The sequence below is a fragment of the Oryzias latipes genome, chromosome 12, assembly GCF_002234675.1.
Source record: "Oryzias latipes chromosome 12, ASM223467v1".
Taxonomy (NCBI): Eukaryota; Metazoa; Chordata; class Actinopteri; order Beloniformes; family Adrianichthyidae; genus Oryzias; species Oryzias latipes.
In genome coordinates this window covers 5,993,202-6,009,205 of record NC_019870.2, presented here as the reverse complement: position 1 = coordinate 6,009,205, position 16,004 = coordinate 5,993,202, and the positions used below count along the sequence as shown (strand labels likewise).

Sequence of the window (16,004 nt, the reverse complement as noted above, 5' to 3'; positions counted from 1 at the left end):
GACCACCATTGGTTAGTGGGTAAAAACCTGCCTGCCTCAAAATCCCATAATAACAGCATTGCAAACACTCATATGAAGCTTTATGAAACACAATGGTGCTTAAAGGAGGCAGATAGTCTTTATTTAGATACAAAACCACAAACCACTTCAGTATAAAAGCACTACTTGTTCTCTAAGAGCTGTTTATAATCTGAAAAACTGTAAATTATCCCACCTCTGTGTTTTTATGTGGCCTGTTCTATTAATCAAAGCAAAACTTACTACCCAATTTTTTTATACAGGAAGTTTTAAAGGAGACTGAAATATTAAAGCAGTGGGGGCTTTAAATACCACCCAAATGTTGTGCACAAACAGTTGAAGCCAGAGCATCACACCAGCGAGAGAACAAAAAAATGCTTTTAAGACACATGATTCATTAATAGGTCTCCATGAACGTGCCTTCTCCATTGCAGCTCATGTTTTATACCAGAAGTCTGTAACCCTGAACGGCTAAAGACCCCTTCGGGTCATTTTCATATAGGTTTCTTTCAAAATAAAATTCAGCCTGTGTTAGGGTTGGGCCATGTCCCTTAAATTGGCAGTTGACGACGTTCACAGTAAAACAACGGGATGGACGATGACGATGGGGGGGCTATTCGTAATTTTTCATTATTACATAATTATTATTGGTAATTTTACTTATTTTATTCCCCAACTACTAACTCATCTGCGATGAAAAAATAATGTCCAGTATAAACTGAGGAAAGTGACTTACAAAAAACAAAAAAAAATAGAAAAGAAGTAGTCCGCTGCTGCACTTGATTAGTAAAGTGGACCAGTGGACCAAGCGGCCGTGTCTCTGAGCAGAGCAAACTGACTTATAGCTTTGTGTTTGAGGGGAAGGGAGGATGCTTTGTTATGTGTGTGCTATGTGTGAGAGAGCTACGAGCTACGAGAGCTTTTCAAAGCTCACACACCCAAATCACGTGAATTTGTGCTTCCAGTCGTGTCCTAAAATAATAAAGGCTGATGTTATTCCCACACATTTATGTGCAGCCAAGATACAGATTGCAGCATTTCGCGTATGGATTTTAAATTCATCAAAGGCTAAATGTTGTTAGCCCGTGTTAGCCTTCTCCTAACCCTGGCTTCTTCCGGCTCCGTTCTTCCACAAAATAAGCACTGACCACACGGATAAAAAAAAATGATGAGCGCTTACTAATAACCGTAACAATAATAAAAGCACATTTAGGAGATCATCACGTATATTACCGAGCTGCCAGTTATCTATGTATGTGACAGCTTGGCATGTTTACAGCTGAACTTATTTCCTCTTCCGGTATTTCAAACACTACTGCGCATGTGCGAATGATTTATTCCGACTGTATGTGTGACCCACGTAAACGTTTGTTCTAATCGGAAAAAGTTTTTCTGGGCCCATGTACACCAGTGGTCCCCAACCACCGGGCCGAACAGAAAGAAAAAATAATTTCCATTCAATTGTTTTTTTCGAAAAAACGTTTTATTTTGAAAATTGACCGGATTCTCTCTGTTACATCCGTCACACTTAACGCACGTCAAAGTTGCAACACCAAACATCACGTGATACACCCCGCTAAAATTAAACCCAAACAACCAAAATGAGCAAAAAACAAACTTCTTTAGAAAGTTGCTTTGACAAGGGGAAACGGTCCAATAAAGGGACAGAAGAGGAACCTGCACCCGCTAAAAAAGGGAAATCTGCCTTTAACAGGCAGCGGTAAACGTGCCTTGCGTTGGACCTCAACACCCCCCCCCCCCACCACCACCACCACCACCACCCACCCACCCACGGGTCCGCGGTAAACGTGCCTTGCGTTGCACCTCAACACCCCCCCACCACCACCACCACCCACCCACCCACTGGTCCGCGGTAAACGTGTCTTGCGTTGTACCGGTCCACGGTGACAAAAAGGATTCTAATCCGAGCATTGATCCGATCAAGATATTTTGCACGTGTAACCGCGGCTTATGGTGTCGACTCGCAGCGTGGCATCACGATGGTGTCTCTCCATCGTGATGTCAGTCAGCCATCACGATGGACGATAGTATCATCCATCGGGAAAACCCTAGCCTAAAATAAGATCCTCCTGCTGCAGCAGGTTTACTTAAATTAAAAAAAGGAATCCAGTTTTTAAATAAATAAATAATTAAATACATGTAACTGGAATTTTTCACTTTAAAAACTTTATGTGTTTTAAGGCTTAGGTTTTAGATGGATGCACTTGTGTGGATCTATTTTTTGTATCAGATTTACCTTGTTCGAACCCAACACTGTTATTCGCTAATTGGTACAAATACGTTTGTTTTTTCTTTTTGTCTACAGAAGATCACTACTCTTGCATTTCTTCTCCACTAAAACACCATATTTAATGGGCTGTTTCTGTTGTTTAGGCTGACTAATGTGAAAGTATTTGGGTCAAATCTTTTAGGATGGGGGCGGTTGAATCAAAACCTCCTCAGGTTTTGAACTTGTGAACAGTTAAGTTCATGAGCTCATTTATGAGTTGATTCGATTTACAGTTCAACACAATCTTCGTAAATATTAATGATGTTTTACCCTTCTATTTTAAAAGCGACTGAATTTTTCTATAAAATTCTTTCTTTTCACATCCTGGGATTGAAGCTGAGCAGAGGTGGAACGTTTGTCGAAGGTCAATTTGCATAACCCCGTTTTTCCGTTCTGATGAAGCACAAACATTCACTGGCTTTTAAGAGTTTACGTAAAAGCATTTTACATTTACCTCCACTTTGCTTGTTGCCATGGCAAATTGATGTAATAGATAAGAATGTAACTTGCACCTGGCATTGGTTTTATGGTCATTTACGTGAATTTTTGTGCAAAATTTCTGAGAAAAAAAGCTAAAATAATATTATTCTCAATTGATATAATGGCTTTCCTGCCTCAGAAAAAGGAATTTGGACAAGAGAGAAAAAAACTACCCACTGGAAATCACAAGTCTGTAATTTGACTAGTGAGGCAGTAAAATTCAAACCATTCAGTGTATTATTTCATGCCGACCACCTATCGGTTATATCTGACTTTAGCAGAAGTTGGTATCAGGTGGGAGTAGGGGGGGGGGGGGGGCAGCCTGAGCATAATTTGGAAAGTATGTGGCATATTTTCCATTTTCTGCACGCAGTGGAGCCTGTCCTGTCTCCCAACCAGCAGACACTCAGCAGGAGAGCTCAGACTATCTCGCAAAGCCTATACTCGTTCCCACGGTTACAGCCGGGCTGTTATTGATAGCTGAACTTTGTGGCGTTGCCCGAATCAAGTGTGTCATGATTGGCAAAAGGATAAAACATTTAGCTTACAGCTAAATGCAAAACGTACCAACTATTAAGACAAATTACAGCCCTAATGTTCACACGAAGGTAAGAAAACCCTTTCTGCCTCATTGCTTCGTTCATGGTGTGAACAGTCTTGTACTGCAGATATTTGTCTGCTCCATCTGCAGAAATGGAGCAGATTTTCACTGGAGTTTAAAGTGCTTTTGAGGGGCTTGCAGAGAGGGTGATGTCATATTCCTTTCTGTTTGCTATCTTCGAGCAGCAGGAAGGTTAAGGGTCGGCTGGCTCGACATCAGTCACATCAGTCAGCCTCTGTTACTAATTATTATCGAGGCCCTCTGCCTCATGGACTAATCTCCCCTTTAAACAAGCTGGGGGGACAAAAACAAAGGATATTCCTTTTGCTGGAACTGCATGTGTGTCCTGCACAAGAGGTCATGTTTAACAGCCTCAAATATCCAACCAGAAAAAGCTCATTATCCATTCAAACACTGAGTCATATCAGGTGTTTCCACAGGGCTTCCTGTCTATATTGGACAGCTATAAATCTAACCCATTTTGTCTCTCTTTTTTTGGAAGGATAAAAGCTCTCATTGTGATTTAGAAAAGAAACTTGCAGAGTAAGCAGCCGGTACAACACTGGAGCTTTAAGAAAAAGGAAAAAACACACACAGGATGATGGGAAGTGGAGTTCAATTGTGGAGGATGTGGAATATGGGACACATGGAATTATGTTGGATTTATGATTCGTACAGGTTGGTGGGGCTCCCACAGTCCCTCATTTTAAAGTAAAATGCACACAGGGGATGACAAGCACTCATACCATGGTTTGTGTGAATGCTTGATTCTGATTGGCTGCAGGGTTCTTATTATCACTTTAGCACTAGAGCTTCAGCTCCAGTGTTTATTTTCCAGCTTTGTGCTGGGATACAACGCTTTACAGAAGTGTTTACACCATCAAGGTGGCTTAGTGTCATTATGCAACTCTTCCATCTACTGCTTTTCTCTGTGTCAGATTCAGCTGATTCATGTTGATCACGTGGTCAAAGGGTTACAGGACGTCTAAAAGTGTGTTCTTTAGATTTTGCAGGTGACACATCCAGTGTTAGAGTTAGCCAAAAGAAGGACACCAAAAGAATAGTTGAGATAGAACAGCATGAATGATTTGCAGCATTGCGCTGGCCTAAACGCCAGTTGGTAATCAACATAGGTGGAAATACATTATTCCACAGTTTATCAGGAAGGAAGGTGGTACAAAAGATCTCAGTCCTTCAAATAGAAGTATAGAGGAGTAAAGCAAAGATCTCATAGCAATTGAACATTTATGTAGATTTAGCAACTGAACATATTCTGTACAGGAGACATGGCAGGAAGGAGTTTATGGCCAATTAGGACGCAGAACAATTGGAACAAGTCTACTGTAAAAAAACAAAAGAAAAAAAATAAGCTTGCAAATTTGCACAGAAATTCACGAGACCACGAAAGATGAACTATGATATATCGAAGGACTACTGTATACCACTTTCCTCATACCAGCTGCTCCAGAGCAACATGCGGATTCTGTAGCCATTGCCAAGACAACTCAACACATCATGTATCAAGTGATCTGCTTCTTGTGGAAAAACTATAAAAATTTGATTTCATATTTCTTTCTTTTGTGAGTGATTATGGTTTGAGTGGGATTATGCCCGACAAGGTGCAGACAAGGTGAGCACTTTGCAGAAGCAAAGGTTGCTTCTGCAAAGTCCATTAATTTCTGATCATTTCTGATCATCGGGTATTTTCCCTTATTTAGACCGTGCTAACATCTCTCTGTACTGAATACTAGCACCAAGATGCTGCTCTGTTAAAATGAAGTTGCTCAGAGAGTCACTTTGTTTGAATAACAACCGGCAAAAAAAACATCTAAAATGATCTTTTCAATTGATTAAAAAAAAAGGACCGCCTACCTCGAAGACTTCTTCATCAAGTATTCTAGTTCCAAACACTATAATTCCTTTCGTGTCGATGACGGGTTGGGGGCTTCGGAGCAGCTTCTGGGTGGTCTTCTTTTTACAGTCCAGAATGAGGGTGATGCTCTGCTTGTGCACGCTGATGGCCACTCGATGCCACCTGGGATGGGAGGTAAAGTTAATTCACACACTTACTGGGTTACGAGCATCCTATTTCCAGAGCAGGGGCCTCTTGTTTTTGAGCAAAATCTCTACAGTGACTATTGGGTGTGAGCTCCTGAAAGAGTAGCTGAAGGGTACGAAGGAACCTACTTTCCATCGGCGAGGTTGACTCCTCTGAAGAGAGGGTAGTCCTCAGGGCTTGGCTTGCCCAAATGGTCCTCGTACAGGAAGACGGGGGAGCGACCCACTTCCATGCCGAGCTGCTGAATGCCCTGTTCGTTGTACACGGACAACAGGAAGGACTGGCTGCCCTTGTTAGGCTTCACTGTGGCCATGATGGAAAAATCCTCCGGAAAAGCATCACCTGCCAGGACAGGGAAAGTTTTTTATTAGGGGTGGAACAATTCATTTTGACATTTGATTCATATAATAATTGATGGTTGTCGATCCAATTCATAGTTGATATTGGCTCATTTTGAATGATCCGATTCGATGACCTAACAGTTCCTGAACATCTTTAGCCAAAAATGCAACCAGTGTGACTCAGAGATAAATACCTGGTTACTGAACAGTGCAGGTGAAGTTTTCCAGGTCCCTTGCATTTCATGCAAGATAATCAAGATAAATATTAGTTAAATAGTAATGGAAGAGGATAGGTTTAATCTGAAAGGACGTGTTGGCATAACTGATGAGGGGGGGGGGGGGGGGGGGGGGGGAGTGAGGATGAGGAGCAATAATGCTAAAAACATGTGATCCTGGGAGACTTGGGTAGAGCCATCCCTCAGACTCTCCTCTGTTCTCCTCCAGCTGATGCGTCTAACAGACACACCAACGGCCTGGAAGGGAACGGGAATTTTTACGGGGAAAATAATCGAAGACACATTTCATTTGGAAATGGAAATACCAACACTGTGTTGGTATGCAAGCACATGAAAGATATCAGAAAAATCTGCATGACTCCTTTGTGCAGCTTGAACTATTTCCTTCATTTTGCACAAGTATGGGACACATCTGCTATAGTTCCCACAGAGAAAATGTCGGCTTTCCAACCATCTGAGAGAACTAATGTGGGTAAATGTGTGCTGCAGGGGAAAGATGAGGTATTTGGTGTATATTATAACCATTGAGGTTATAAAAAAACAGCATTTTGGAATCTGTTTAACATAAACACCAGAGAACCGCTTGAAATTCAGTAGCGGTCTGTTGCTCTTTAGCTTCCAGACGGGCAGACATAGGAGACGGGGGTTTGTGGCTGGAGTCGTTTTGGGACAATGGGGCACAGTTTGGAAAATGCTCCTTTTTTTTTGCTTGACTCCTCATTTTCGTCCTGTCTCACCCTGTCAGCCATCTGGAAGTTAAGTCTGTGTGCCTTCCTGCCTTTGCGTATCATTCCTTCATGAATGCCAGGCGGAGTTTTACATCATGAGGGGAGCACATGCTTTGGCAGGACCCCAACAGGAATTCTGCGTGACATAACGGGACGGATGCCGGACACGGGACGGCAGAGAGAGGAACGAAATACCCAACAAATCTGGGATGGGGAGTTTTGTGTGAAAATCTACAGCTCACTGGACTTTTAGCATCGCTAAAACTCTGGAGGTGACGGGTCAGCTGAGGTGGGGGGTTATGTAAAGGGTTGAACTACAAAGGCTAACCAAATTTTCGTTATTCCATTAAATGAGGCACAAAACTGTGTTTTTTCTTTCCTGAGGAATGCGTCCTTTTGCTTCAGTCCAGCAAATGAGCGATACCTCGCTTCTCATTACTGGGCTCATGTTTAGAGTGTGTGTTGACACAGAGGATTAGAGGAGGTAAGGTTTTACACCGGAATCACCCCCAATGGAGTCCGCCAAAGACAATACTACAGCATTTTCCCCTTTAGTCAGGAAAGAAGTTGAAATATCTTTTAGCTAGCTTTCCAACTTCATATGAAATGGTCCTGAAAGTGAGTGGTTTTGTTTATATAGACATATTATTTCCCAATCGCCCAATTTTCGTTACCTATTGTGCAAAAAGAATCCTACAACCCCTCTACACCGTATAAGAGATCTGAACCAAGTGTAACGTCACCCATAAAAAAATGACTTAACTTCCAGGTTCTACAAAATGAAATCAATTCATTTTTTCACAATAAGGATATCCCCCATGTTGGAGCCGGACAACATCAGTAAGCAGTGATTGGTCCAAGTCAACGTCTGAATCAACATTTCTATGGCAACCACTCTCACCAATTATTAGTGAGCTTGTTGGAAGTCCACACCCCCTACCACTTGAAAGCAGGTTTGGTTCCTTTGAAGGAGAGTTTGTCATATTTATTGATACTTAAAAAATATATTCCACTGTGTTGCCATATATATTAGAAATATAAACACAGGACACTAGTAATCCAACAAGTAAATAATAGTGAAACGAATGGCCTTTTGTACATGTTGTCAGTTTTTTTGTTACAAATCTGGTGTTAAAAGATAGTAGACGATGGTCGTTGACACTGGCATTGCTACCACATGTCTGCGCCCGGTTACCAACTGTAAGAACCAGAAAATGTGTTTAAGGCGTGGCCTGGTAAAGTCTGTGGTCACTGGCTGCACAAAATCTGTCAAATGTTTGACGTGGGGGGCCAGCAGGCCTCACCTACTTTTATTGAGGCATCTGATTGGCCCATTTATATCCTAAAAATAATTGGATTAGAAAGAACATGTTAAAAAAAAGTTGGCAGAACAGGAATGGTTATTCCGACAAATAGAATGACTAAGTAAAAGCTGTTTACTTCTAAATAAAAGCCTATGGGATTTTGGCTTCTTGGAGCCAGCGGATACTTCCTGTTAGGAACGCAAAGGGCGGTGGGAGTCACTCTGTCCAGTTCTCATGTACAGTCAATGATCTACAGCCAGAGATTCCTACAGGGAGCCTTACTATAGAGGAAAAAGCCAGAAATGAAGTTCTTCATGCAACATTAACAGCATCAACGGCTGAAACACAGCAGGTGAAGAAGTAAAGAAAAGCAGAACAAGAGCAGGAGTACGAATAGATGAGAAATAGAAATGTGGTTTATGCTAAAAACAACTATAAGAGCAGCTCATCATTCGAAGCAGAGTATCTGCCCCTTAACATCTCAGAGGCTTGCTCCCAATGTTGCCATGCCAACAGGCCTATAGAGTGATCATATGATAAATGCCAGCTTGTTGAACAGTCCAGCCTGAAAATATTCATACTTTATTCCTTGACTGTGAAAAAGCAAAAAAGACAGGTTGAATTGAGACGATAACAAATTCAAATTGAACCAAGTCCAACAACAAGGCCAAATTGAAAAATATATGAAAAAGTAACTGCGACAGACTGGCGACCTGTCTAGGTTGTCCTGTAATTTCTATCATTATGCTAAACTAATTTTTTTTTTTATATTAACGAAAGATAATTATATCTAATTTATTTAGATTGTTTTCACTTTGTCTTCCAGTCAACTTGGAGTACTTAATTAAACGTTTTAGTAGTTTTATGTCCTCTTATTAACCATTATTTACTAACAAAAGGCATTTGTCATTATAGTGCTGAAATGTAATTTCAGTATTTTCCATTTATTTTTTTGTTTTGGCAGAATCAGCCTTCCATACATCAAACATGACCCAGCTTGAGGCAAAAGGAAAACATGAAAAGTTAAGTTTTTAACCACAGACATGTAAGAAATAAACTACACAGATTGCTTTGTGCCACATATTTAAAGAATTGCATAGATTTATGTCTTTGTCTTCCAAAAAACAAACTTTCTTCCCATTATTTGGACTCAAAAAAACCTTGCAGTAAAAATTGAGTGTATTCATGTGGGATTCTTTGACTTCAAAACACAGTTTTTAATGTTCAAATCTTGCTAGTAATTACCAACACCTCCTAACAGTGTTGTTGCAGTATGACCTTTATGTTTTATTGTATCCTGCAGTCAGTTTCCCTTTTTCTGCTTCACATAATTGAGCTAAGAAAGGTTTCCTCTGTTTTCAGGGGCCTCTGCAGTGTCAGATGAACCATTTCTTCCATGTGTTCATCTAATGACTGCACGTCTGAACTCGCTCCTTTCCAATACATCATCGCGCACTGTCTGTGGTTGCAAGGTCACGAGCCAGTGTGTTCTCCTACAGAGACGCTGTGCTTTTTTTTTTGTTTTACCAGATCATAAGGCTGCTGTATCCTCCATTTTACAGAACTCTTGGGATTTTTTCTTTCTTTTTTTAAACTTTCTGATTCAGAATTATTACAGCAGACCAACTTGGGAGTAAACTTGGTTAAGGTGGGGCAGTAGAAAATGATCACGCAATCTGGAAATTATAAGATGCCCATTCTTCTGATGTTAAGACAAAAGATGGGCCACATCACTAACTGGACGCTAAAGCCTCGAAGCCACAGACAGCTAGTTAGTTTGTTTGCACCTTAAGACTATCTGGTGCCTGTTATGAACCCCTACAGATGCTTTGTTTTATATAGACTGTTATTTTGGATGAGTAGCATGTGTGTAATTACAGTCTATGTGTCTAAACAAAAGCCCATATGGAGCTGTGCTGTCACAGAGCATCAAAGTGAACAGTATTTGTTTGATTGAAGAGCGTGTGAGGGCACGCAGGCCTCAAAAGCCTCGCAGCTCTCCTCTAAGCTCAAAGGAAGAGCCGTGGCACGGATCAAAGGGCCACTGAGGCCAATGAAGCATCTAAGGGGGACGGGAAGCCTCCACGTCTTTCAAGCTTCGGCTTTTGCTGGTTTTTATCAGAACCGTTGCATCTTTTTTGCTGTTGAACACAGAGGATTGCAAGGAAATGACAGAGGCGAAACGTTATGATACCAAACGGTGGGGGGGAAAGGAAAGAGTGCTAAAGAAGGAGAGGAGAAAGATAAGTGCTTTTGCAGAACGGCGACTCAAAGCCACGTCAGCACGCCTGAACCCTCTGAGAAGTGGAAACCCAGACTTCCCTCCCATCTACAACCTCTGTTTTCACTGCTTCTTATGGGACAGCTCCTCCCCAACGTCAGTGTGCACAGCTACACTGATCTTTTTTTTTTGAGAAATCTAGCTAGAGCTTAAAGGAAAGAATTCAGCCCTACTGTAATTATGGAATCAAATTTACAAAAGACAACCCAACGGTAATTTATGTAAAGCAACCGATAAAACTGCAACCCGAGGGCACAAAGGCAAAGGTACCTTTGAAGCAGCCTGGCAAGAACTTGATGTCAAATCTTGGGAAGCTCATAACTAAACAGTGACAAGTGCGCAATCGATTGAGTACTGATGCTAAGTAAACATTGGGCGTGCGATGTGCGATAAAAAACATGCTTGAACGCCCTTTTAGCTTATAGTGTTCACACTGGTCTGTCGCCACGTGATATAAACTGAAAGGTAAACGCATTTACTTTTGATTGGAAGTAGTCACTTGATCGCACGATGCAGAGGCCAGTGTAAACGTAGCATGAATTTGGTACAGGTTGTTCAGCTGTTATAATGGACAAAAACATTCTGGAACAACTGCTACCCGACTTTAATCGTCACTGGTCGTGTCTAGCAAAATTGGCGAACATAGACCACAATGCATTGCTTTTGAACAATTTGTATATAAATGTAACTTAATCTATATCTTATAAATTATACAAATTTTCATTGTCAGACTGCAGTAGATTCAAAAAAAGTCTTCGGAAATGTTCATATTTAATTGGCAAAGTGGGTGACAGTCATATTCTGTGTTAAAAAACAGGAAAGGTAGGAAAAGGAAAGGAAAAAAAGCCTTTTAGGGGTTTTGGAGTAGTTAGGGATTTCGGCCACAACGTAGGTGTTCCCAACTGGTTGTGAGGTAGTTACTGAAATTGTTGCTAAAAAAAAAAAAGAAAAGTAAGACTGGTAAATGGCAACAAAATCATCATCTGACATTAGACAGATGAACATTCCTTAAAGGCCGTGTCACACAGCCTACGAACATTTTGCGCATATTTCACGTATGAAAGTTGGTCTTATGTGAATATACGTGAAAAAAGTGAGTAAAGCTGTGGTCTTTAGGTGACATTTTTATAGATGTATTACAAATTAACCACGTTAAAAGTCCGAAAGAAGTACGAAAAAAAACACGCAAAGAACATGTAAATCAATGCAAAAGTTAAATTTGGCCCAAAATGTGGGCGCCAATTAGGTAATAGGATTTATGTCCTGTATACGCGATAATAAAGTTAAACATTGGTAGTAAATGCCTAAAAAGTCCGTGGGACATCCATGGAACAGTCGTGAAAAGCCAAATATTTGTGAAGGCATCTCACAAAATAACATACAATTGTGTAAGATTTATGTAATAATTTGCATATAAAGTACATAAGAAACTCATAAACTGCGCAATTTTCAACCGACCAAAACTTTTAAACAGCTCAAAACCAAATTCCCGTAAAGACCTGTCGGCTGAAACCCTCGAAGGACTTCTGCAGACATCGACGAACACAAGAAATGCTTGTGAATTATGTACAGTATATCACACAGATATCGCAAAATTTCATACATGCAATATGTGCAAAATGTATGTAGTGACTTAAAATGTTCTGTAGTGGTTCGCTTGAAATAAATCTAATTTAGTACATGCTAATGTCACACGGCGTCAAAAGTGTAGCTTGACAAATGTGTTAATGGAAGAATTTTGGACCAAAGGTTGAGTCTGTGTGGCATTGATACAATACAGGGTCAGTGTGGTTTAAAGTAAAAATATGAGAATTTAGGTCAAATTTTGATTCAAATTTTACAACTTCTTGTTTTCCTGTCTTCGTGAACACACTCACCTGGGTACAGCTGTTTGGTGGGGGCACTGAGTTGGGCATCTTTGGTTACTCTGTAAGCCACATCGGGTCCCTGCGTCGACCTCCGATGTGAGCACAAACCCGTCGTTTTTGAAACTCCCTCAGGTAAACTGTGAAAATCTAATATCTTCAAGAGGTCAGCTTGTTCAACTAGAAAAGAAAAAAGAGAACAGAGACACAAACAAAGAAAGTTAGATTCACATAAGAAAAAAAATGAATGAGAAATCAGTTTGTCAAAGAATGTGCAACATCATGGTTAGTTTGTACGACCCATATAGAAGCAGTCTGTTTAAGCACACTCCGAAAAAGTCTGTCTCCAAAGTAAGGCCTAATTATGGCAAATTCTTTCACCGTTCCCTGTATTTTCTGCCTTGTGCTGACTCAGAAGAACAGATTACTTAGCAGAGAATGTCACAGCGGGCCTGCGGAGGAGATTTATGTTTTCCATTTAAGAGCTAAAGAAAGATGTGCCCATTTATAGATTGCCATGATCACGGGTTACAGCTGAGCAAAAACCAGTCCTTCCACCAGTTCACTTCGATGGTGAGTCCACCGCGGCCACTCTCCCGCCGCAACCATGTAATTTGCACACTCTCGAGCGGGTCCTCTTGGCTGTAACCAGGGATGTACACTGGGTCAGAACAATGTGACATGCAGTTTGACCCTGGACCACAGAGTCACTGGCCAAAACCACCCAGAACAAACAGCTGTTCCTTCAGCCAAAAGCCCTCATGACATGACAACACACATTGTAAAAGCTGCATATAGACTTGCAACACCTATGAAGGCCTGCAACGCAATGCTTTCAATAGCGACATCCGCCTCCCAGTGAAAGGGCTGCTTCGAAGCCATCTGCACCAAGTTCCAGCTGGAAGTCATTAAGCATGACTCACGTGCAGCACAGCACATTTCTGAGTGTGCAGAGCTTTTCATGTGAGGATACTCTGGCCACACGTGTTTCTCCACAGCTGTGCAGCAAAGCAGAAGAAAAACTTCCTCTTCGTCTAACCAAAAATGATTGCAAGTTAGCTTCATCGTCAGAAAGATCTGACTGATCATATGATACTCTAATTAGTCAAAGAAAAGGAATATAATGTGACCTTGTCAAAGACATGGGTGCTTCTCGTTTCACTGACTTCATTATGGCAGCTCAGGTAAAATCGTCCATGACCTCCTCCTTCAGAGATTGTCAGAAGCAGAGATTTGCTCGCTCTACATCTGAAAGCAGTTTAGTAGAGGCTAAACAAAGAGACAGATTTATCTGTCATCGACTTACAATGAAGATTAGGGCTGGGGGGGGGGGACCCACAAGTCAGAGAATGTCTATCATTCACCATGATTACAGGGCTTTCTTTAATGAGACTGATTCTTAGAGCTGAGCGGTAATAAACCATGAGCTGCACTGTCGTCTGATGGGGAAACAAGCGGTTCATTTCATCTGTCGTTTTTCAGCTTGTACTGTGCTGTTCTACATCTACCCACTCACTGCCCAACAAATGAGTCAAACTGCTTTCAAACAAGAATAGAACCACCAGACACCAAACGTGACTGAAAACTTTATTCACAGCAGAAAGACGACAAATTGACCATGCTATTGGTTTTTACCTTCTCAATTCTTCAAAATGTCATTTGATCCAAAACCAGAAGTAAAACTTCATTTGCAGTCTGCTGTGAAACAGTTTTCTTGAACTAATCAAGCTAATAATGACAAAAGCAGTGGTTTAAATTCCAATAAATCAATGTCTCAAGGACAAAAAAAGACTTAAAACAAAACAACACTATTTGCCATGTAAGATCTCAAGAGGACAGGTGGCTGCCAAGTGTTTTTAATGAAAGCCTTAAAATGTTTTTAGCAGCTTTGATGCTGCGGCTGTTTATTGTGACCTTACCAACAGCAAGAAAGCGCAAGAAATATGAGAACAGCAACAACAACAACATGAAACTAAATTGGGTCTGATCGGAGAAAAAAACGGATCTTTTAAGAGAAGTTTGGGTTAAAGTAGCCAAAATTTCACCAGAACTTTACGTCCCAGTGCGGTAAATATTTTTGTACCATACAAGATAAGTTGTGTAAAATCACCATATTAGATCTATAGTACTAAATCTTATCACGCTAAACTTTAAAAAAAACAATCTATAATCCATGGATCCAAAAAACTCTGTCTATAAAAGGACAAGATTTAGAAATTATCTTACCAGATAAATTGGGTCTCAAGCTGAATTTTTTAGTCATGTACGGTAATAAGGCTAAATTTATCTTGAACAATATTTGTGCATTATACGTTTCCATCATTTCGATTATATCTATTGACTTATTTGTGTTTCCTTGCAATTCTGTCTCTTTAAATTCATGAGATCAGATATACCAAGATGAATAACAATATAAATAATGTCTGTAACTTTCATGAGAAATCTATGAAATAGTAATTTTATCGTATCATTCCAATACTGTCATATTTTGCCATTTTTCTTTTATCTATTTTTGAATAAACCATGAAAATAGTATTAAAAGTAGACACTATCTATGATCTTCAACCATGAAGGAATTGAGATCTGACAACATAGCTGTTCTGCATTAAATGTCAAGCTGCAAAAACTCAAACTAACTGTAGAAATCAACAAGTCCAGAATGAAAAAGAAAACTTTGGAGAGCATCCAGTTTGACTTTAAGTGTACCATGGTCCCTGCTGTGTGTATGCAGCCATTGCTAATCCACCCTGACAAGATCCGATCCCAGGACAGATCAGGGCTTTTTAGAAGAGGAAGGAACTGTCATCAGGATTCCATTTATTCCAAATCATTTCACCTCTCTTCACTAAACTGCCAGTTTCCTTTTATTTGTGCGTGAAATCCCTAAATTTATCTGAGGTTTTGGATCCTCATGGGTCTAAGGGTGAGCTAGAGGTAAGCCAGACGTCGAGGGCCTGAAAGGCCGCCCAACAGAGCGCTGCTCTTTTGGCTGCACGATTAAAGTGGGTATGAAGACATGTTCCATTCTTCCAACCTCCCTGATTTTAATATTCTCACACTCCTTCATCCATGGGCTTCTTTCACAGCAGTCAAGCTTCCTGATGAAGCTGGTGTGATAGCTTCCTAAACCACAGGTATGGGTCTCACCCCCACGTCCTTAAATTGAAGTGTTTACCCACTTAGCACGCCAGGTTCCCAGAGGAAACCAACACCTCTACTGCTAGAGGCTAAAAGTACTCTTCCTGTGACCATAGACCCTTGAGTCTAGAAGGTAAGTTGACCACAAATACACTGAAGCTGTTTGGATGACTCGGTCTTGTATACAGTCTGCCCTCGGTCACTCTGAATTCCCTCTTTGCCCACCTAAACGGCCTTCCTGCTAAATGACACAAATAAGGAAGAGTGCAAATGCTGTGCAAACTTAGGCTTTAGAAATCCAGGAAACTCTTCGATGAGTAAATAAGCCCGTCTATCATACGGTACTCCCATCGCCACACTGTGGCACTCTTGTAAGAGCCTAAAGTCAACTATAGAGTCTCTGCTACATGCCGGCATTTCTAATTTAAGCACAGAAAAAGAACAAAGTAACAAGGTCATCTTAAAGTTAAAAAATGTCTGTTACTGGAGGTTAAAAAAACATCAGCCGATTCCAAAAAATAGTGTGATTTATCCACTAAAACAGTTTTCCACTGCTTTCTTCAAGCAGTCTCTGTTTAAAACGCATGCATGTCCTTGTTAAAATCAAAGATGTGGATGTGAAACCCCGTCTACTGCCAGTGTTGGAGAAAAAGTTTGAAGTGA

The 16,004-nt window shown here is 40.7% G+C and overlaps 1 protein-coding gene across 2 annotated transcripts in view; it reads right to left on the bottom strand.

The window, feature by feature from the left end:
• The window catches only part of LOC101155530 (collagen alpha-1(V) chain), an 87,607-nt gene that overhangs the window by 53,961 nt on the left and 17,642 nt on the right, over positions 1 to 16,004 (bottom strand). For both annotated transcript variants that reach the window (XM_011481505.3, XM_011481504.3), the window contains exons 2-4: positions 12,216 to 12,383; positions 5,577 to 5,790; positions 5,262 to 5,424 (exon numbers count right to left, since the gene is read on the bottom strand). In XM_011481505.3, coding sequence (XP_011479807.1) covers positions 5,262 to 5,424; positions 5,577 to 5,790; positions 12,216 to 12,383 — 545 coding nt within the window. The remainder of the gene's footprint in view (positions 1 to 5,261; positions 5,425 to 5,576; positions 5,791 to 12,215; positions 12,384 to 16,004) is intronic.